This window comes from Hyla sarda, chromosome 3 (assembly GCF_029499605.1).
Source record: "Hyla sarda isolate aHylSar1 chromosome 3, aHylSar1.hap1, whole genome shotgun sequence".
NCBI lineage: Eukaryota > Metazoa > Chordata > Amphibia > Anura > Hylidae > Hyla > Hyla sarda.
Genome location: NC_079191.1, coordinates 271425725 through 271449637, shown reverse-complemented (window position 1 = coordinate 271449637; position 23913 = coordinate 271425725). Strand labels below are relative to the sequence as shown.

The 23913-nt window shown below is 37.1% G+C and overlaps 1 protein-coding gene across 1 annotated transcript; it reads left to right on the top strand.

Annotated features, from left to right (window-relative positions):
• Positions 1–15444: 15444 nt before the first annotated feature.
• On the top strand, positions 15445–16777 carry LOC130360761 (oligodendrocyte transcription factor 3-like). The gene has a single exon (XM_056563332.1). The coding sequence runs from the start codon at positions 15637–15639 to the stop codon at positions 16432–16434; it is 798 nt and encodes a 265-aa protein (XP_056419307.1). The 5' UTR covers positions 15445–15636; the 3' UTR covers positions 16435–16777.
• The last annotated feature ends 7136 nt before the right edge of the window (positions 16778–23913 follow it).

Sequence of the window (23913 nt, the reverse complement as noted above, 5' to 3'; positions counted from 1 at the left end):
ATTTATGAGATCTAGACTGGGGTATAAAGTATTTAGAGTTCTAGTTTGGGTTCAAAATTTTATCTAGAATCTAGTTACTATAGGAGGTCTGGTCCTGAGTCTCAATTATTTCGCAGATTTGATCTGGGGTCTGATTAATTTAAGTATTATGGTCTGGGGTTTGATCTAATTTAGGGGGTTTGGATTGGAGTATGACTTAAAGGGGTACTCCGCCCCTAGACATCTTATCCCCTATCCAAATGATAGGGGATAAGATGTCACATCGCCACGGTGCCGCTGCTGGGGACCCCCGGGATCCCCGCTGCGGCACCCCGCTATCATTACAGCACAGAGCGAGTTCTCTCTGTGCGTAATGATGGGCGATACAGGGGACGGAGCCGCGTGATGTCATGGCTCCGCCCCTCGTGACATCACGGCCCGTCCCCTTAATGCAAGTCTATGGCAGGGGGCGTGACGACCGCCGCGCCCCCTCCCATACACTTGTATTGAAACGGGCGGGCCGTGACATCACGAGGGGCGGAGCCGTGACGTAACGATGCTCCGGCCCCCCTATTGCGCATCATTACGTGCAGGCTCCCTAGCAGCAGCACCGCGGCGATCTGACATCTTATCCCCTATCTTTGGGATAGGGGATAAGATGTCTAGGGGTGGAGTACCCCTTTAAGTATGGCTTTAGTTCTCTGATCTAAATTAATCTTGGGATCTGAATTGATTTGGGCTGGCTTCACACTATAGAATTTTCAAGTGGAATTCCGTTTTGAAATTCTGCTTGGAAATTCCAGTCGGCATTGCTGGCAATGGGATTCCGCTGCACAGTGCACACTGCAGAATTTTCGAGGCAGACTTATCCCCTCAAAAAATTCCGGCAGAACATTGAAATTGTTCAATGTTCTGAACAATATATATATGGGGATGGCAATGTCTGCGCAGTCCTAGCTCCAACTGATTCAGTCAGTGCTGGTCTTCGCTGCCCGCACTCGGAATCTGCGGCTGGATTTTGTCCGGCCAGAGATTCCGTAGCGTGAAGCCGGCCTTAGGGGTTTGTATCGGGGTCTGAATTAATTTTACGGCCTAAATTTAGGGCTCTTGTCTGATTTATTCTGAAGTCTGGTTTGAGGCCTAATTAATTTTGGAATCTGGTATGGGGTCTGAATTTACCAGGTGGTCTGGTCTTGGCTCTAAAATTATTTAAAGGTCTAGTCTGGGATTTGATTAAGTATAGCCTTCTGGTGTATGTTCTAAAATAATTTAGGTTTTGAATTATTGTTCAAGTCTTGTCTGAGGTGTAAATTAATTTAGGGTTCACATTTGTTTAAAATATTGCAGGGTTCTAGTCTGGTTATTTATCAAACCCTGTGTGTGGTTAGGTTAGGGGTCTAGTCTGGGTTCTGAATAAATTTAGAAGTGCAGAAAATTCAAGTTATATTCCTGCTTCATCTGTATCCTGATTCGTCCACAGTACTACTATTTTCATACTGCAGTGTAATATTTGAGGGCATCCCTTTACATACAGCAATATAGGTACCTGGGGCTGCAGCAGGTATGGCATTGGTGGCAGCAACAGGACAGGGGTTTGTGTTACCTGGAGATTACTGCACAGTGTTGTGAGCACTGGTCCATCCAACAAAAGGCGTTGGCTCTTCGCTCTGTCAGTCACTCTTGTGGCCTCAGGCAGCCTCATGCCTGCAGTCGCAAGAAACCAAGCATTTCTTTCTCTCCACTTTGGCACATGAGTCACATCACCATTTGCCAGAAGAGTGGGGAGGAAGAGGAGATGCTGGTGGACTGCACAGAAGGTGAAAGCAAGAGAAGGGAAGGTTGGCATGTTTTTTTTTTTCCATAATTGAAGAAGAGAAAGTACCTACACTTGGGGGACTACCTACAGAGGTGGCAACATATGGGAAGCAACCTACTGGGAGGCCAAACTACCAGAGTACTATTAAGTACCAGAATCTATCCAGCTAAAATGGTTACAACCTGAGGATCCCCAATCTTCTCAAAGATGTTACACCTGTGCATGCAGACCAAACATTTCTTGCTAAACAATTTGGTGACCCCTTGTCAGGTGGTTATTTACTTAGATTTAAAAGGGGTACTCTGGTGGAAAAAAAAGTTTTTTAAATCAACTGGTGCCAGAAAGTTAAGCAGATTTGTAAATTACTTCTATTTAAAAACCTTAATCCATCCAGTACTTATCAGCTGCTATATGCTCCATAGGAAGTTCTTTTCTTTTTAAATTTTGTTTCTGTTTGACCACAGTGCTCTCTGCTGTTCCTGACATGGACAGAGGTGTCAGTAGAGAGCACTGTGGTAAGACCGAAAATTCAAAAACAAAAGAACTTCCTCTGGAGCATTCAGCAGCTGATAAGTATTGGAAGGATTAAGATTATTTAATAGAAGTAATTTACAAATCTGTTTAACTATCTGCCACTAGTTGATCTTTAAAAAATGTTTTCCACTGGAGTACCCCTAGCTATGATGTCTCTCATATCTGGCTAATTTCTTTGATATTTCACTGGCTTTTTCTGAATCTACAGTGCTAGATGTTCCTGATGAGCCTAAGCAGGTTTCTCAGTCTCATCATAAGGAACATATTTCTCTGGTCGTACTGTCAGCTTCTCAACCAATCATGATAGGTCCTTAAAGATTGATCAAGTTGCTTTGCAACTGGTCAGCTTTCTCAGTCAGCATCCTCCTGTTCTTACCTCTTAGCACTGCCTCTGGCCCACAAGAATGTTAAACTTGCTGTCTTGTCCTACTTCGCTAATGCATTGGATTAATATCTGGAATCTCCGGCTCCTAGTGAATCTCCATTTCAAGTTTCCTCTGGCTGGCTACAGCCATGTCCTATACTATCTGGTCCTAAATTGGGCCTCTGGTCTTCATCTGAAGGAGTTTTATTTCAAGAGAAATACTTAATCTTTGAAAGAACTTTGCAGGAGAGTTCCTAAGAAGATGCTTTTTCCTTAAACCTGTTCCTGGGCTTTGACCTCTGCTGTGACCGTGTTTCAGTTTCATGCTTACTTTCCTGGTGTCATGATCTTGTTTCATGGTCAATGGTTCTGTTCCACGCAACATGCTTAGTTTTGTTCTTTTCTACTTCCTTGTGGGGGTTAAAGGAGTACTCCGGTGGAAAACTTTTTTTTATTTAACTGGTGCCAGAAAGTTAAACTAATTTGTAAATTACTTTTATTAGTAAATCTTAATCCTTTCAGTACTTTTTAGCAGCTGTTTGCTACAGAGGAAAATCTTTATTTTTAAAATTTCTTCTTTGTGTTGTCCACAGTGCTCTCTGCTGACACCTGATGCCCGTATCAGGAACCGTCCAGAGTAGGAGAAAACTCCCCATAGCAAACCTATGCTGCTCTGGACAGTTCCTGACACGAACAGAGGTGTGGCAACACAAAAAAGAAATTCAAAAAGTAAAGAATTTCCTCTGTAGCATACAGCTGCTAAAAAAGTACTAAAAGGATTAAGATTTTTTAATAGAAGTAATTTACAAATCTGTTTAACTTCCTGGCACCAGTGCATAAAAAAAAAAAGTTTTCCACTGGAGTACCCCTTTAAGTTTAGTACTGATCAGCTGTTTTATGCTCCAGAGGAAGTTATTTTCTTTTTGAATTTATTTTCAGTCTGACCACAGTGCTCTCTGTTGACACCATTGTCCATGTTAGGAACTATCTAGCAGCAGAGGTTTGCAATGGGGATTTGTTCCTGCTCTGGACAGTTCCTGACATGAACAGAGCTGCCAGTAGAGAGCACTGTGGTCAGACAGAAAATAAATTCAAAAAGAAAACAACTTCCTGTGGAGCATACAGCAGCTGATAAGTAATAGAAGGATTGTGAATTTTTAATAGAAGTAATATACACATCTGTTTAACTTTATGGCACCAGTTGATTTAAAAAAAATTGTTTTCCACCAGAGGGGTACCTTTTAAGGGTGAAAATCAGGGATCCAAGCCAGATCTGGTCACCGTATTAAAAAATATAGTGTGAATGCACCCTAAGGGTTCGTTTACACTTACAAGTCCGCAGCGTAAAATACTCAGCGGATCTGCTGACGATGGACCCTACAGTGTTGTCTCTATTTGTGCCTGTTCATAGTGGCAATGCGCTGGGACCCCCTGCAATCTCCCAGCCGGCTAATGCACGTAGCGTTGAGCTCACTGAGCTCGGCTGACACGCCCCCTCCATACAGGTCTATGGGAGAGGCGGGGAGGCACGAGATACATGGAAGGGGTATGTTGGCCGCGACGTCATACTGTTACCGACATGCCTCCTGCACAGGAAAGCCGCAGCAATGACAGGGCCCCGTGCAGGAGATCGTGGGAGGTCCCAGCGTTTGGACCCCCCGTGATCAGACACTTATCCCCTATCCTGAGATTGCTATGGTAACTGTTGGATGCCAAAAATGTAAGCATATAAAGGGCTACTTATTTTACTCCATTGTGAGTCATAACACATTATTATTATTATGGTATCAAGTTAGATACAGGTTTTTCATTTTTGTTGCACTCAGAGCCAAAAAGATTTAGTTGACAAAGACTAAGATAAATCTTTAATATATTCAACAATATCTTTATATTTATTCCTTAAAGAGTACCTGTCACCAAATAAACTTTTCTAAACTAACTCACACTATGTTCCCTAACTACTTCTAACACTCCTACCACCCTTAAAAAACATTTCAGAGCTTTAAAACGCTTTGTATCATACCTTTCTTCTTATTCAGGAGAAAGTGGGCATTTCCCAGCAGGCATGACATCACTGAAGCCTGCTGGGGGACCACTTCCACCCTCACATCGTTGCAGTGCTGTGATTAATAGAAGACCTCAAGCTCTGTGCAGCAGCTTTCAGTCTGTGTATCTTTCAGTAAGGCTCTGTGCAGCTTTTAGTATGTGTATCTTTCAGTGAGGATCTTTGCAGCTTTCAGTGAGGCTCTGTGCAACTTTTAGTCTGTGTATCTTTCATTGATGCTCTTTGCAGCTTTCAGTGAGGCTCTGTGCAGCTTTTAGTCTGTGTAGCTGTCAGTGAGGCTCTTTGCAGCTTTCAGTCTGTGCAGCTTTTAGTCTGTGCAGGGGTCAGTGAGGATCTTTGCAGCTATCAATGAAGCTCAGTGCAGTGAAACATTTCCTGAGTTTGGTCTCCTGCCATTACAAGCAGGAGACCGAAATCTGAGATCTTGACCAGACAGAATGTGTTCTGGCCAAGAAGGGAGACCCCTGGTGGCCAGAAGTATACAGCAGAAAAACTAACATAAAACTTTTTTCTCTTTTTTTTTATGGAAGCCATTTACAACAGTTATTTAGTTGGCATAAGGAATCATATATTATTATTTTTTTTTATGACAGTGCCCATTTAACAGAATTGCCAGAACATGATCAATGACAGATCCTACCTAAAAGGGAGTGCAACACCAACCAAGAAAAAAACAAAAACAAAATAAATAAAAACCCACTTTTTTCCCCCCTGTCCTTCTGTATTCCATTGTTGCCATGTGGGTTAGTAACAGCACCACTGCAAGTGAGTTTAGTACCATTTGATGTCTGAGTGTACTGCAGAACATAGATATAGTAGGAATGAGCTGCATTATGAGATACGTACATTTTATCACATTCATATTGCAAAACTAGTTTTAGTTGTATAAAATTTAACGATGAGTTCACACTGCGTTCTTCTCTCCACTTCACTTTTTCCATTACTGTCTATTTAATTTTGCTGTATGCATAGTAAAAAAAAAAAAAGTAGTCAACTACGCTATTGAGTACACTAAAAAAAAGTATACGGTGCGGTCCTTTTTTAAAATGTTTTTATTTATTTATTTTTTAAATAATGTAAGACAATGGGAAATGGATTATGCTGTATGGCATCTGCTTTTAGCATTTGTTAACGCAAAGGTTTTTTCCCTATGAACCAGACAGTAATAATGTGATTTGAACGCACCCTTACTTCTTGTAGATATTTATGTTACCTTTTGTTGGCCAACTAGGTCAGATGATAGAAAAGCACCAAGCTATTTTAGTAAATGGATGTCAAAGAAACTTTTATTTAGGACAAATTTTTCTTTATTAAATGAAATTTTTGATTTGTCCATTCAGTGGACTTTTTAATTGGGCACATAAGATTTCCAAAGAACAGGGAAATGATATTGATATTAATTCTCCCTTTTATGGTAGGTTTTGATGTGCCATACTAAAGCAATGTTCCAGCTGCTATTTCTAATAAACGTCCTGATCAAACAAGAACTTGCTAATTAGTAAGTTAATGAGGACAAGTTGATATAAATATTTAAGTCAGTAATTTTAACTTTCAAAGAAATGTTAAAACAGCGCAAGATCACAAGTTTCAGCTAAAGCAGCATTTTATTGCTTTCTCCCTTTGAATCCAAATTTATAGGAAGCAGGAAGTCAGGTACTAAGACAGAAGAAGGACTATGCATTTTATTCTTACTGAAGATAATTTGGGACTATAGTGAAAAATATACACTCCCTGACAAGGTCATACGGAGAAACTTTTGAATCAATGTAAATGAAAACCAACGTAGTCCCTATGTGACTTTTTAAAATGTATTAGGCCAGGTTTACATTGGGTTTATGTTATTCGTCACAGGTATCTGTCATCATTCACCTAGTGAGTCAGTTCGGCCTGACTTCTGCTGGTATACATGGAACTCAATAGCATGGCTTGCAGTGTACACTTGCATCACATTTTGGCAGTACCTGTGAAAGGCACCATAAATGCAATGTGAACCTGGCTTAAGGGACTCAATTCACGGAAATGCACTACTCACGGGTGTACCGTATTCTTGGACAAACTGCAAATTGGAATGATGAAGGACCAGTAGTTATATGTGAAGTCTTCTCTGGTTGGCATTATCATTATGTATTGCATGACCATGTCCAGGATATATATAGGGGTTAAAAATCCAGGATATGAGCTTTCTCCAATGCCGACTGTTGCAGCAGGGTATTAGTTGTATGTTATAGTTGAAACACACTGCTGATGGTTACGGCTACTGAGCAGGAAGAAGTGGTTCACTGCACCATACATGTTGAAAGGGTTGAACAGAGACGTGAAATGTAAGGGTATATCAATAATAATAATAATAGTATTTATTGCCATGAAATCCCACAGCAAAATGACATGCTTTTGGGAGAATTTTGTTCAGTGTACAAATGGGGTAGATGGAAACAGTTAAATGGGCACTGTCAGATACAAAAACTTTTGATATGTTGTAAAGCATGCAAAACCAATAGGTTTTGCAATTGCTTTCTTTAGAAAATATTCAGTTTTTCATACTGAAAAAGCCAGTCAAACAACTGACCCCCCCTGCCTGCTTGAACACATACTAGTCCTGCTGTGTCCATGCATCATCACCATGTCATGGACACACTTCCTTGATTGACAGCTGTGAGTGCATGGCTTACAGCTGGAGGTAAAATCCTCCCACTGTCAGCTTGTGTCCTGCTACTGTCAGTGAGGACAAGCTGGGAGTTGTAGTTTTGCTAATGCTAGGGGAGATATGAGCAGACAGCATACTGAGGGAGGGGGCGGGGACCTGCACAGTGAGGCTCCGCCCCCTCCCTTTCAGAGGAATTCAGACTAGTGAGCTAAATTAAAAGTGTAATAAAAAAATAAATAAAGGTGCTAGACACATACAAATTAGATGTACATGGTCAGGATTAGGTACTGAGTGATATATTAAAAAAATGTTTTATTTGTTGAATCTGACTGGTACACTTTAAGTGTCAAACATCTATTTACTAACGTATGTATGGATGGATGGATGGCTAGAGAGACAAACAGATAGTAAAATAGAGTCATATAAAAAGTACAAATGTAACAGTTTATGAGGAGTTTTATCATTTTATTTCTTAGTAGCAATGTAACATATTTACAGTAAGAATCTAGACCTTTATTCATCATGTGCCTGTAGAATGTTCCCTGAATAACAGAATTTGGGACTTTGTGATTTCGGGATAAGATCTACCGTTTGCCAGGAGGTGATGTAATGTCAGACATTGTTGCCCAACACTCACTGGAGACTGGAAGGGAAATAAGAATAAAATCAGGCCATTAGCAGGAGACCTGCTGTGGTCCCACAGCTAAAAGCTGCCTGTGGTTGAATTTCCCAGCATTTAGAGATGCTGTCCGCATTCTGTGGTTCTGATCTTGTGTGTTGTAGCTGTTTGAGGGGGAGTCTGCCCGCTGGGTGGGTTTCCTTTCCTTCTAGCCGCTCAGGGGAGGTGAGAGGGTTCCGTCAGGTCTCCCCCTTGATTCCCTCAACACACAATAGAATATCCAGCAGTTCCCTCTGCCAGGGAGCTTTACCGTCTCCCATCTCTCACACTGAGACATTTTTCCACATTTCCAGGATTATGACCACTTTCACTTAGATCTATGTGTGTTGCATCCACATACAAAGAAGCACTTGGGGACAGGATTAGTAGGATTAGAAGAGAATCACATATGTCCAGTTCAAGCAATTGGTATTCAAAGCTTTACACTTTCAAATGCCACCAAGAGAGAGAAAAGGGCTTGAGCGCTCACTTTGCATTTCAGCACCATCATGAGGAGGCCTGTGTGCTTTACTTATAGTGGAGTCTAAAGATGTGGTAACTGAAGATAAACAAAGTCTACTATCTCTTTAATCCTCCAACATTCAGAGGCTCAGGTCTACATCGCAGAAAAGCTTCAGCACTTCATAAAAAGAGAAAACAAAACATTTATTTAAATGACTTGGAGGGTGAAACACAGGACTGCTGAAGATCACTCATAAACTATGGCAATCCTCTGACACCGCTCTGAACTCTGCAATGAACCCTGGCTAGGAAATACAAACTTGAACTTAAGTTTTTATATTTTTTGGATATTAATAATAGTTATTAATGCTCCTTAAAAATTGGATTGTATTACATTAATAATAGTGGACTGTGACTAGCAAAAAATGTTTTTAACAAAGTCAATAATTCAACAATTCTTTAGCCGTGTAGATCCATAAAGTCTGTGAAGTACCGTATATACTCGAGTATAAGCCGACCCGAAGATAAGCAAGCCGAGGCCCCTAATTCACCCAAAAAACCCTGGAAAAGTTATTGACTCGACTATAAGCCTAGGGTGGGAAATACATCATCCAGACCCCCGTCACCATCCCCCCCTTCATCATCACCGCCTGTCAATCCCTTCATCAGTGGTCTTCAAACTGCGGACCTCCAGATGTTGCAAAACTACAACTCCCAGCATGCCCGGACAGCCATCGACTGTCTGGGCATTCTAAGAGTTGTAGTTTTGAAACCTCTGTAGGTCCGCAGGTTGAAGACCACTGAGAAGGGAATGACAGGCGGAGAGTTCACTCGAGTATAAGCTGAGGGGGGGGTTTTCAGCACGAAAAATGGTGCTAAAAAAGTCAGCTTATACTCGAGTATATACGGTAGTCTGTTATTTTGGGTCATTGTAATTTTACCCATTCTCATGCTGAAGCCATCAGTATCCTGGAGTAAGATTAACCCCTTAAGGACATGCACCTTAAATGTACGGCGCTGCTGAGCGCTACTTAGCGCACAGCGCCGTATATTTATGGCACAACTGTGACGCGAGCGCAGGAGCTGCACACGCTTCATTCACAGCAAGTCCTGGCGGCTGTCAGCAGCCACGGACCCGGCGGTAATGGCGGACATCAGCGATCGTGCTGATGTCTGCCATTAACCCATCAGATGTTGTGATCAATACAGACAGCATCTGCGGCAGTGCAGCATTTAAAATGGCTGATCTGATCACCCGTGGCACTGCTGTGGGGATCAAATCAGCCAAGATAGCAGATGGAGGTCTCCTCACCTGCATCTATCCATTTTCCGGGGTCTTCTGCACTGATCTGCCTTCCAGCAGGCCAGAGCAGAAGATCGCCGATAATACTGATCAGTGCTATGCCCTATGCATAGCACTGAACAGTATTAGCAATCTGATGATTGCTATAAATAGTCCCTATGAGGACATAAAAAATGTAAAATAAATGTGTAAAAAAGTTTTTAAAAAAGTGAAAAAATGTGAAAAGCTCCTCCCCAATAAAGTTTTAAATCACCCCTTTTCCCCATATTAATACAAAAAAACGTAAAAAAATGCATAAATGTCCGAACTATAAAAATATAATGTTAATGATTCCCTATGGCAAATGGAGTAAACATAAAAAAAAAGTAAAAAATGTCACCTTTTTTGTTACATCAAACTGCAAGATTTTTTTATATAAAGCAATCAAAAAGACACATATATGTCATATTAGTGGTACTAAAACATACAAACTACAGATCATGGTGCAAAAAATTAGCCCTCACACATCCCTGAATAAGGAAAAATAATAAAGTTAGAGGTGGTCAAAATAAGGCAATTTTAAACATACTGATTTTGTAAAAAAATTTGGAGATTTTTTTAAAAGTTGTACAATAATAGAAATGTATGTAACCATGGGTATCATTTTAATCGTATTGACCCAGACAATATACATGCAATTTCTACCGTAAAGTGTACAGCGTGAAAACAAAATCCACCAAATTTGCTAAATTATGATTTTTGTTTATATTTCCTTACACAAAAAATAATTTATTGGGTTTACCATACATTTTAGGTAACATAGGCCTGGCCCACACAGATTTATTACATGATGCACTAAATCTTCAAAAGAAATCGCTACTGATCCTGGAGCCCTAAGGAGCCAATGCACCTGGTCATTCATGGTCTTGGTACATCGAAGAGATATGGACCTAAAGTAATAGTGGACATAACTGTCCACATCCAACAACTGTCTATAAACTTTCTAGGCATTGTAGGGCTAGAGCAGAGGCTAGGGACTAGAGAGCCAGAGCATATAGTGACCAGTTATGTATGTGCAATGTATGAACCCAGTCTTACTTTTGTTTTTTGTTTTCTAACTCTACCAGCCCAATATGTCTGTGAAATGAATATTACATCTGGGAAAAGAAAATTCTTTCATAGACAGTAGTGTTGTTGTGGCTGTACACACATGTCCACACATATTAGATTTGCATATTTCATACAGTATTACAGATATTTTTCTACAAGTTCCATGGCTTTACACTCTGGTCGCATTCTTTATACTGCAAAGCAACTATTTAACAAATAATTAATTCTAAACTAGTACAACACAGTGAATCTGACATATAAGACTTCTATTTGATTTGTGATTGTACAGAATTTTAGAGGCTAGTAGAACATTGCAAGCTTGGCATAGATTTTGGTCTTCTCAAGTTAACAGGCAAAAGCAAGAACAAAGTATAACTTGACATTCCTGGGCTGCAATGCAAAACTTCTAATAGCATCCACACTATCTATTAGCCATGTATAATTTTGGCATATGTGGTAGCATGCCTGCTAAACCACCAGAGCCCAGATGCCACTGCCACCTCTGAACCAATTATTGTTATAATGTCCCCCCCCTTCCCACCCAGTATCAAGTGTATTCTATGGACTTTCAACTTACTGAACCTGATTTTAAATGGGATATATATATATATATATATATGTATATATATATATATATTTCCAAAAATTAACAGGGCGGCACTCCAGCGATCCAATATAAAACTTATTTATTCACCCAAAATGTGAAGCGACGTTTCGACCTACTCAATGAGGTCTTTCTCAATCATACCTATATACATACATATATATTTGAAAATAATTTAAAGTTAAAAAGTTTTACCACTTCAATATTTTATTTCATTTTGATTCTTGGTGTATGATGCTTGTAGATATTAAAATAAGTAAATGCAGGGTCAGCTCACCCTTCCATGGCTTTCGTAATGGCACAGGAAATAATCTGTTGGAGGCACAGTTGATTGCTGGGCTGGATCCCAGGTAGGAGCACAGAGAAGGAAAGATAGAATTTCCAGCTTCCATAAAATGAAGAATTTTATTTCAATCAATTAAAAAACACAAGGTCCAAAAACAAAGTGCAGGATAAAAGCCAAATGAAATGTCAACACGTTTCGGTTTATCAATAAACCTTAATCATAGCGATATATTAACAGAGGAAGGAAGTCCTCTATATATACCTGTAAGTAAAGTAGTAAGCAAGGTATAGGGTCCGTCCATGTAGGGGGTTGAAATAAATGGTCAATAATTATCTTGGTGTGAAATTCACACCCATGCTTCAAAACAGGTACATATAGGGAGGCAAAAAAGAGAAAAATTGCATCACAACAGATTATACAAGATACTAGTAATAGATATGTGAGGTCATTCTTTTAATTCAGTCCTCATGGAAATCTGGTATCCAGACGGAAGATCCAGAATGCCTCTCGTCTGAATACCAATTTCCCCCAGTCTCCACCTCTGCTAGGAGGTTTAACCTTTTCAATGCCTTGTATGCTCAGGCTGGATAAGTCCTCCGCATGCTTCTCATGAAAGTGTTTCGTCAGTCCAGACATGGAACGTTGTGTCCTGTTCAGATCATGCGGCATATGCAAGTGTTCTGCGATTCTAGTTTTTAATTTGCAGGATGTACAGCCTATATATTGGAGATTGCATGCATGGAATATTGCAGAATATATGACGTGGGAAGTCTGACAATTTATGAATGATTTTATATCGTAGGATGTATTGGTGGATAGTGATTGGAAGCGGGGTAGTAAATTGGAGGTTATATCAATTTTTATTTAAGAACCAGCCAAACTCCTCCGCTTCTCCTGTCGAACCTAGCCACACCAGGAGGAGGTCATCCAAATACCTGCCTGCTGGTTGGTACGGCAGGTATTTGGACATCCTCCTCCTGGTGTGGCTAGGTTCGACAGGAGAAGCAGAGGAGTTTGGCCAGTTCCTAAAAAAAATGAATATAACCTCTAATTTACTACTAAGTGGGATGCTGAGAATACCAACTTCTTAGATGTTACCTAAAGATGTTGCTAAACTTTACTGCAAAGAAACTGCAGGCAACAGTTCGCTACACGCCAGTAGCTGCCACACACACCAGGTAACAAGAAATCTCCCTATAGGAGAGTTTGTGAGAACCAAGAGAGCATCCTCTAAACAAAAAGATTACATTGCCACATGTGCAGACATTACATCACACCTCAAGAAAAGGGGGTACAAAGATCGGGACGTTATCAGAGCACAGAACACTGTTAATTCCAAACCAGAAGGTCACTACTTGAAAGATAAAACTATGCAAGCTGAACAATTGTCTAAACCTGACTTGTCAACTTTTAGTACCCCGTACAGTGTACAATATAATAAAATCAAGATATTATTCTACATCACCTGCCTGTCTTACATCACGATGAACAATTATACAAAGTAATATGGGAAGGCATCAGAATTGTCCCCCGTATGATTAAGGTTTATTGATAAACCGAAACGTGTTGGCATTTCATTTGGCTTTTAACCTGCACTTCATTTTTGTACCTTGCATTTTTTTTATGGATTGAAATAAAATTCTTCTGGAAATTTTACCTTTCCTTCTCTATGATGCTTGTAGAATGTATTTATAAATATGGTTTGCATGTGCTGCTGGGACAAGACTAATTTGTGGACAGTCAGCTAAGCTTTAAGTCATTATACAGCAAAAGAAGGTAAAAAAAATGAATAACATTAATAACTGTTACACAACTGTCATGTCTTCATGCTCCTAACATGAGTAGAATTTTATTTTCTACTAGATCAAAATGCCACAGACTTTTATTTCAGGCTATGTTCACACAGTGTATTTTCATATTTTATTGTAAATAATGCGTTTATAATATCGCTGAAAATTTGTGTCCGTATTTGTAAAATAATATTCCCTATGTAAGTCAATGGGGGAAATGGTGGTCTGTGCACACAGTATACATAAAAAAAGTTAGTATTTTTTAAGTAAATCTAATTTTTATTTTATTTACCTACTTTATTTACTTACTTTATTTAGAAGGAGCACATTAATTTAGCAAATACAGATGGCATTTTGGCAATTTGTAGCAATTTTTCAGATGCATTTTTTTTTTACAATAAAATATGCATAAAATATATTGTTCTAACATAGCTTAACAATATAGATGAACATTTGGTTTACTAAGAAGGCACCTACATAATTATTATTATTATGTTTATGTTCATTATTATTATGTTTATAGTATACCAGGGGTCAAGTCCTGGGGAAAAAAAGCGAGATTTCCACTCAAGAGCTGGTCCTCCAGGATTCCTGCTAATGGGAATGGTTATCCTGCTGTGGAAAAAGTGCAGGAACTTAGAGGGACATTTATCAATGTTTGCTTATGTATTCTTTTTTTTTGTAATTTTTCCCTTACTTTTTTTTTGCTTATGTGTGACTTATTTATCAACTGGTTTCAGCCTGTTGATAATTTTCTTTCACGTAAGCAATTTTTCCTTTTTTACTTTGGTAGTAGCTTTTTCTGCTCCATGTTTGAGCTGGAGTAAATTTAGTCACTTTTTAACCCTGTTGCGACTTTTTTTTTGCGCAGTTGCGACTGTCGCAGTTAATAAATACCAGACTACCCGTAGTCCATTTTAAAATTACTACTACGTAGTTAATTTTTGAAAAACTTGCTTTTCTCGCTTTCCAGTCAAAATGTTGCACGAAAAAGCGCATAGTCGCAGTTGTGACAATTTTGCGACAATTATAGTAAAGAAAACCTGACTAAACCCGTTGATAAATGCCCATATTAGTTCCCACACGTTCCTGCAGGACTGGAGCCCTGTAGTATACCAACAATAATAAAATGCAAATTTTTGTGTAAAATAAAAATAGTTCACATGGAACTCTATCATATATGTTTCAACTATTAGCTATCCATGTAGTATGTCTCTAGCTATAAATATATATCTTACATTTTGTATTCATGTGCTTGTTTTGTTACTATACATTTTATACAATTTTATAACGATAAGCAGCATAGGCTTCCTATTATTTTGTCTGTATATAAAGTATGCGTGTATGTGTTTGACAGTTTGATTATGAAAAATATGTGTATGTGTGAAAAAAATTTTTTATTTAAAGAAAATATTTACAGCATTGACTGTATGTGGCTATTTCAGTATTTTAAGCAATGTTTTGTTACATAACTGTATTGGTACACATGTCTATTTTTTGTATTCCTTCACAAATTGTAACTGTACAGATGCATAATGAGCTTGAGTATTTGGGGAGGGAGAAGAAGGCAGCTCCTGCAGTGGTCAGTTGCTTTCAGTGAGACAGTCAGGGGGTTTTGTGTTTCCTTGACTCTGGATGGACCATGGCTGAGATGTCCCAGGGTGGCATCACAATGAATATGAATAGGGCCTCTTGCTTAATGGGACAGTCAAAGCGTACCGCCCTGAATAATGGCACGTCATCCTAACAAGACCATTATAGATAGGAGGGCTTCTTTTGTCTGTCTCCTCTGAAGTAGCTCTATAAATGCTCCTGTTTTCAGTCTGTGTGCAGTGCGTTCACAGCTCACATTGGCTACCTGAAGGCTAGAGGAGAGTGAAACTACTAAGGGAGAAAGTCTATCTCTCTCTCTCTCTCTCTCTCTCTCTATCTTTATTGCCAATAGAGAAGAAAGGACATCAAAGACCTCTGCTTTCCTGTATCTTCTGAAAAAGTTTTCTTAAGGCCTAAGAAAACTTATTCCAAATAGGACACAGAAGAAGATGAATTCTGATTCTAGCTCCATGTCCAGCCGAGCCTCATCTCCAGATATAGATGACATCTACCTACGGGGCCAACATCATTCCCTCCAGGACAGCAGAATGAACTCTGTCTCCTCTACCCAGAATGACATCATGCACAAAATGTCAGAGGAACTCCTCACAAGGCACGGTTTTAAAGGAGAAGGAGAAAGCAGCAACTATAAAATGAAGAAGCAACTATCAGAACATGATGTGCAGACGTTGAGGCTGAAAATCAATGGAAGGGAGCGCAAAAGAATGCATGACCTGAACCTTGCTATGGACGGCCTGAGGGAAGTCATGCCCTATGCTCATGGACCCTCTGTGAGAAAACTTTCCAAAATTGCTACTCTCCTGCTTGCAAGAAACTACATCTTGATGCTTACAAGCTCACTGGAGGAAATGAAGAGGCTAGTGGGTGAGATCTATGGGGGCCATCATTCTGCATTTCACTGTGGGACTGTGGGACATTCTGCCACTCATCCAGTTCACCCACCAAATGCCATCCATCAGATGCATCCCATCCTGGGCAGCGCAGTATCTTCTAATAACACATCCATCCTTTCTGGACCATTACCAGGAATTGGCAGCATTAGACCTGCACATTCTCTGCTCAAAACTACAGCGACCCCTCCGCTCCCACTTGGCAGCAGTTTTCAACATTGGGCAGGCCTACCTTGTCCTTGTACTATCTGTCAGATGCCACCACCACCTCAGCTGTCTACTCTATCGGGCAGCCTGAACAGGATCACTGCAGAAGGCAAAGACTTGCTAAAGTAGTAATTTCAATTATGACAGACTTTTCCCGATAATCTGATAAACTGCATATATCTATAAATGTATACTACTGGTGTATTGTGGTATTCAGGAAGACTCCTTTTGTATCCTTTTTGCATGCATGCTTCTTTACTTTCTGCATCTTTTGTACCGTCATCATGAGAAACATCTCAGTAAGGTAAACTTTAGATGAATTCAATGTGTTATCTGTAAATGTTGAATGTAAATATATTCAGAGATTAGAGTTATACTGTATAGCCTATAATTCACAAAATCTGTAGAAGCGTGTACGATATATATATATATATATATATATATATATATATATATATATAATTTCTACCATAGAACTGAAAAGAACCATGCATGCTAGGAGTGAGTCTTGTGGCTACCAAGCATATTTCCTTGTAACAAGGATTGTAATAATGTGACTGTTCACATATATAGAGACCTGGTTATTGTATTTACCATTACTATCAGTTCCCTGTTGTATATAATTTTGAATTTTTCTTCATTTTTCTTGGTCATGTAGTTCTTACGTATCTGCTGTAATCTATTTTGTTAGTGCATAAAGAGAAAATTTTTATTTTTTTATATATTCTCAATGAGTATGGATATTTATTATAAACCTTCTTTTGTTTAAATAAAAAAAAAAATTGCACTGGACTTTTGTGTTTTTATTATTCTTTTTCATGAAAACCTGAAATGAAGGTTTCAGCAACAATATTTCATATCATTTTAGATTATTTTTATTTATTGTTATGTTACAATAATTCAAACTATGAAGATATTACCATGAGTATGAAGTGATATATATATGTATATATATATATATATATATATATATATATATATGTATATATATATATATATATATATATATATATATATATATACACACACACACACACAATTCTAAGGTGAAAGAAAAAAAAAGCCTCTGATTGTTATGTGTTTCCAAGTCTATGGATTAGTGGATTGTAAAATAAGATGGCATTAGGTCAAGAAGCGATCCAAACATTTGTATAAAGAGATAGGTATTAAATGATCTCATTATTCCCACAATACCGTGTCACCTACCATTTGTTGAAACTGCATGTGATAAGTGTATAAAAATGTATAACTCAGACAGTACAGCTGGGAACAGATGGATACACAGAAGAAATGTTTTGACCACATTAAGAAACAGCTTCATCAAAAGATGGCGACAATTATCTTCAGTCCTCCAGTGTTCACATAATGGGAAACATAAGAACTTCATGTAAGTAAAAACACAGGGCATTAAGTGAGTACTAATAAAACATTTTTTCAACCAATAAAAATAAAAAGGATAAAACATTTTGTAAACTTTAGTATGTAATATAGGATGAAGAACAAATCTAGGCAAACAATCTTTAACTTGTCAGTTAATGGATACAAAAATGGGGGAAATTCAACTCACGAGAAGTTGCCAATAATGGTGGAGATTACCTATCTATCTATATTTTTATCTATCTATCTACACACACATATCTATCTATATTTCTATCTATCTATCTATCTCATATCTATCTATCTATCTCATATCTATCTATCTACATATAATCTATCTATTTGTCTATCTATCTATACATATTTATCCATATATCTATCTACCTATAATCTATCTATCTACACATATCTATCTATCTATCTATCTAAAAAGTCCAAGGAACAGCAGCACACAAAGAAGTAGTGAAAAAAATTGTAGATTTATTCCATCAGTCCAGTGCAATACAGAACAACGTTTCTGCGACCTCACGTCGCCATTTTCAAGCTCCTTTACAAATGGCGACATGAGGTCGCAGAAACGTTGTTCTGTATTGCACTGGACTGATGGGATAAATCTACAATTTTTTTTCACTACTCCTTTCTGTGCTGCTGTTCCTTGGACTTTATTAAAGAGTGAAGCTACTGACCAGAGATCCCACACAGCTTGCACCTATATGTTTCTTAACTTTTTTTGGTTGTGCTGCTCTCCTGGATTTTTCATTTATCTATCTATCTATCTATTTTTCTACCTATCTATTTGTCTATCTATCTCATATCTATCTATCTATCTATCTATCTCATATTATCTATCTCATATCTATATATCTATCTCATATCTATCTATCTATTTCCTATTTATCTATCTATCTCACATCTATCTATCTATCTATCTATCTCATATCTATCTATCTCATATCTATCTCATATCTATCTATCTCACATCTATCTATCTCACATCTATCTATCTATCTCATATCTATCTATCTCATATCTATCTACCTATCTATCTATCTATCTATCTATTTCCTATCTATCTATCTCACATCTATCTATCTATCTCATATCTAACTATCTATCTATCTACCTATTTGTTTATCTACAGATCTATCTATCTACACATATCTATCTATTTGTCTATCTACAGATCTATCTATCTGTCAACACTTATCTACCTTTAATCTATCTGTCTATCTATCAACACATATCTGTCTATCTATTTATCTACCTATATCTACCTACATATATCTAAACATATCCATCTATCTATTTATCTACCTACATCTATTTACACATATCTATCTAGCTACACAAATCTATCTATCTATTTATCTACCTACATCTATTTACACATATCTATCTATCTACACAAATCTATCTATCTATTTATCTTCCTACATCTATTTACACATATCTATCTATCTATCGACCGACCGACCTATCATCTATCTATATGTCTATCCATCTTTTTATTAATACATACCTATCTATCTACCTATCTATCATCCATCTGTTTCTCTAACTATCTATTTATCTATCTATCTACACATTATATTTATTTTATATCTATGTATCTATCACTCTATCTTCATGTATCTTTCTATTTATTATCTATCCTTCTACCTTTTGAGTATTTTATCTTTCTATCTCTCCATCTATATATCCTCTATCAGTTTGGAAATGTTATATATATATATATATATATATATATATATATATATATATATATACATATGTGTACTATCTAACATCTTTCATTCAGTCTCTGTGTATATATCTTTATCTCTCATTATCTATCTCCTATCTACTTAGACATATATATATATATATATATATATATATATATATATATATATATATATCCCCATTCTATCTATCTATCTATATATCAAGCATGCTTGAAAAAGGCTGTACAGGCAGCTGAAACGTTGCATGTTTTATTTGAAAATGGAATAAAACCACCTGCTTTTGCATTTATCTGAGTGGTGCAGCAGCCTTTCTTTTTGTATCTATCTATCTATCTATCTATCTATCTATCTATGAGCACTATAGTACTGCAGGGTTTGCCTGGCATACAGGCCTCCTGTTTAATGTATGCAAGATGTATGAAATATAAAATAACTTCTTAAAAGCATGTTGCAAGTGGTTGCATTTTGCAGTAGAAGCAACATGTTGTGCAAATGTTACTTTCAAAACTTTAACTGTATTGTTATACTACTATATTTAGCTAGCCGTATTGTTATTATGTTATTATGCATTATCTTTACCTAGTACCAAACTAAATAGTTATAGAGGAAAAGTAGTGCACATATCTATGAATTCCCAGTTATATGTTTTCTGTCAAATCAATGTAAAAATAGTTTAAAGTGGATTTTTTGTTCTGGAGAACTGCCTGTCAGCCCACACCAGATCAGAGTAGATAGATAAATAGATGGATATATTGATAAAATATCTAGATGTAGAGTTATTGGCCATTCGATGGAGATTTTCTTTGCATTATATAGGTCTGATTAAAAACTCAGTATTACATAAATACATATTTAGAACATTGAAGTCATGCATTATACTGTATGGCCTGTCTGCTGTAAATTTATCATGGATTTTAATACAAATTTTACACATACTCTTTATCCTTGGCAGAAATTTTCCATAGTATGTGAACTTTGACACTACAACTAGAAAAATAGGTAAAGGGAAGAACCGAGTTGGGTTCAAAACATATTGCACAGATGTCATAGACTACAGTACAAAGTCTTCCTTACAGTAGATCAGTTGATTTTGCTGCTGAAAGTTAAATATAATATTGTAGGAATTACTTTGATCAGATATCACAATCTTCCGGAGTAAACAACTGACCCAGCCCAGAAGACGTAGTAATACATGTTGCCCAGCCCAATGATATGGTACAGTACATGGACAAGCCTGGTCTGCCAAGTTTACAAATGCTATTAGTGGCTCCCAACCATGACTCTTGGTTTAAGCCAATGCAGACAGTCCGGATCAGGGCACTCCCCCACTCAGTAAGCTTATATATTTATATGGAGATTGTTTGGTTACATCAGATAACACCTTTCAGACATATTAATAATTATAGAAACAAATTACATTATTTGTAAACATTTAATGGATTTAAAAAAGATAACTGTTTAAAACCTGTAGGGGAAAGAATAAAAAAATGTTTTTCACTGAAAGAGTAGTGGATGCTTAAATTGGTACTCTGTCCCTAGACATCTTATCCCCTGTCCTTTGGATAGGGGATAAGATGTCTGATCGTGAGGGTCCCGCCGCTGGGGACCCAGCGGCGGGACCCCCACGATTAGACATCTTATCCCCTATCCAATGGATAGGGGATAAAATGTCTAGGGGCGTAGTAACACTTTAAAACAACTTATAGTAGAAGGGAGCAATGCTGAGATTTTCTGAATCCATAGGTTAGTTTGGTCAGGGCACAGCTTAGTATCAGGCCAAAATCACTTGTAGGAAAGATGTCATTGTGGCATCTGCTCTATGTAGTGCAGAGCATATACACAATCATTAATATATAAGGCATACTATGGGACTTTGGTAAAGATTTACTTTCTTTCCCTTTTGTTTAAAGATGTTCAATTTTTAGCAGGAAACCAATAAAATGTGGACTTTACTTATGTCACCATTTAATTTAAACTTAAAGGTGTTATCCAGGAATAGAAAAACAGAGATAATTTCTTCCAAGTTGTGTGTGGTATTACAACTTGGCTCCAATCACTTCAATGTTGCTGAGCTGCAATACTACACATAACCTGAGCACAGATGTGGCGCTGTTTTTTTAAGAAATGAACCCTGTTTTCCTAATCCTGACACTTTGCAATCATTCCAGTTTTCACACAGTTAATTTATCTATTTTTTTTTCTGAATTTCTCAGCAGGAAGGGGAAATTCTCCCAATTTCCAAACATTAGTGTTGCTATTAATAATTCATGTTTTGCATAGATTATAAATGAATTTAATGTAATATGAATTGGGGCTAAACATGTGTATGTTATATACAGAATGTAGTAAGAAACTTTACATTTCTTTACAAACTTCACATTTTTAGAATTGTAACCCAACTACCTTGTCATTTCTGATTGACCCCTAACATGGTGTCCACTACTGACCTGACAACTAATAATCACTGACATGTAAAGTGATAAAGGAAAGTTTATTCTACATTTATCTCTCTCTCTCATTCATATATATATATATATATATATATATATATATTTGTAATGGATACTTGCAGTTCTCTATTTATAAGGTCTGTGCTTTAAGCTTAATGTTAATTTAAAAGCCATACACTTCCAACTTTTTCATCCTTTAATTCTTTTCATTTAGAGAACATATCACTCTGAAGTGATGAAACGGATAAATAATCCCCCATGTCCTACTACAGTAAAAAGATATACCCTCTCTGACTGCACCGTCTCCTGGCTTTGTATCATGAGCTACGGCTTTCACATTCCACAAACTATTTTCAGGCGATCAGCCGTGATGAAGTCCGAGATAGTGATAAAATATTTTTTTTCAAATTCTGGATTCCACTAAGAATTATTTAACATGTGTTGGTACTTTCGGAGTAATCTGATGATGTGTGTTAATATATAATGAAGAATGGAAATACCTATTAAGAACTAGGAGTTAAAAAACTATAGAGAACTAAGGTCATAAGGCATTTGTTACTTGATACACCTGATACATTATAGTTGCTGCTTATATAAAAGGAACTGTTCTTTATTTTTTCTGCACACTTTATTTTTTTTTTCGGTTTAAATTTGTTTTAATACATAAAAAAAAACTATTTATAAGCGTAGATGAATTATTTATTAATATTCATATTCAGTACACATGCACAGTGCATATGCATACATTCATACATACACTATACAAGTGTGTAGACGTATTTTAAAAAAATGCAAAAATAATTACTAAAAATAATAATTTACATTTTGGAAACCAATTACTAAAATATTTTAAGTTGTTTTTTTTCTTTTTTCTTTTTAAAAAAAAAAGCATAATACAAGAGGCCACTTTTCTAATGAAAAAGAAGACAAAATACGGCATCTGATATATACATAGAATCACAGGCTTTATTTATAAATCCAATAAAATCTATCAGCAAAAAAGACGGGTCACCTCTTGTGCATGTTTTATACATTTCAAGACCTTTAATCACAATATAAATGTAAGCAGGGAATACACATCTTTCTAATAGTATAATAAGAATAAGCGTATTCATGTAAAGGTTTTAATGCAGTTTTATACTCTTATTGATATAATAAATTATCCCTAATGATATAGAATGTACAGTAGACGCTTCTAGTTGAAACTATAGCTATAAATGTGTCAGAAATCAAAATCTTGTCTGTACTGTATGTAAAAAGTGATAGAATGTTCAGGAACAATTTACTGATATATTATGTTTTCCCTTTAAACACAATCATTGTATTATTTTTATTTCGTCATATTCATTTTAAAAGGGTAAAATATAGAACTTATATGAATATTTTGCAGTGTTTAATAACTTTCATTTAAACAATACAAACAAACATGCCCAAACTTACAAAGATTTTACACTTTTCTACTTTTGCAATTGCTTATTGAAGTTACATGTATACAGAGAATGTTTTCTTGTTTGAAACTGTAATAGTTAATATAAGGTGCTCTTTTGTATTGATGTTTTACAAAAGCTATCAATGTATTCAATGTATTATAAGTGTACCTAGGTATTAATTCATATTTATGTTTTATAACTGTACATGTACATAATAAGCTGTTTTTAGTAGGAAGCGGTGAAGGGCAGCTCCTGCAGTGGTCAGTGTGTTGTTAGTCTGTCACTCACAGGGTTTTGTGTTTCCCCAACCAAGACGTCCCAGGGTGGCATCACAATGAATATGAATAGGGCGCCTTGCTTAATGGGACAGTCAAACGCACCGCCCTGAATAATAGAACGTCATCCTAGCAAGACCATTATAGATAGGAGGGCTCCTTTTGTCTGTCTCCTGTGAAGTAGATCTATAAATGCTCCCGTTTTCAGCCTGTGCGCAGTGCGTTCACAACTCACATTGGCTACCTGGAGGAAAGGGGAGCTTGCAAGAGCTAAGATAGAAAGTCTCTCACTCTTTTCCTCTCTATATTTAGCTCAGAGAGGATAAAGAAGTTATCAAGACCTGAGTAACCC

Bases quoted from the DNA above. Each gene is read 5' to 3' on its own strand.
- LOC130360761 (XM_056563332.1), top strand. From the start codon at position 15,637: ATGAATTCTGATTCTAGCTCCATGTCCAGCCGAGCCTCATCTCCAGAT.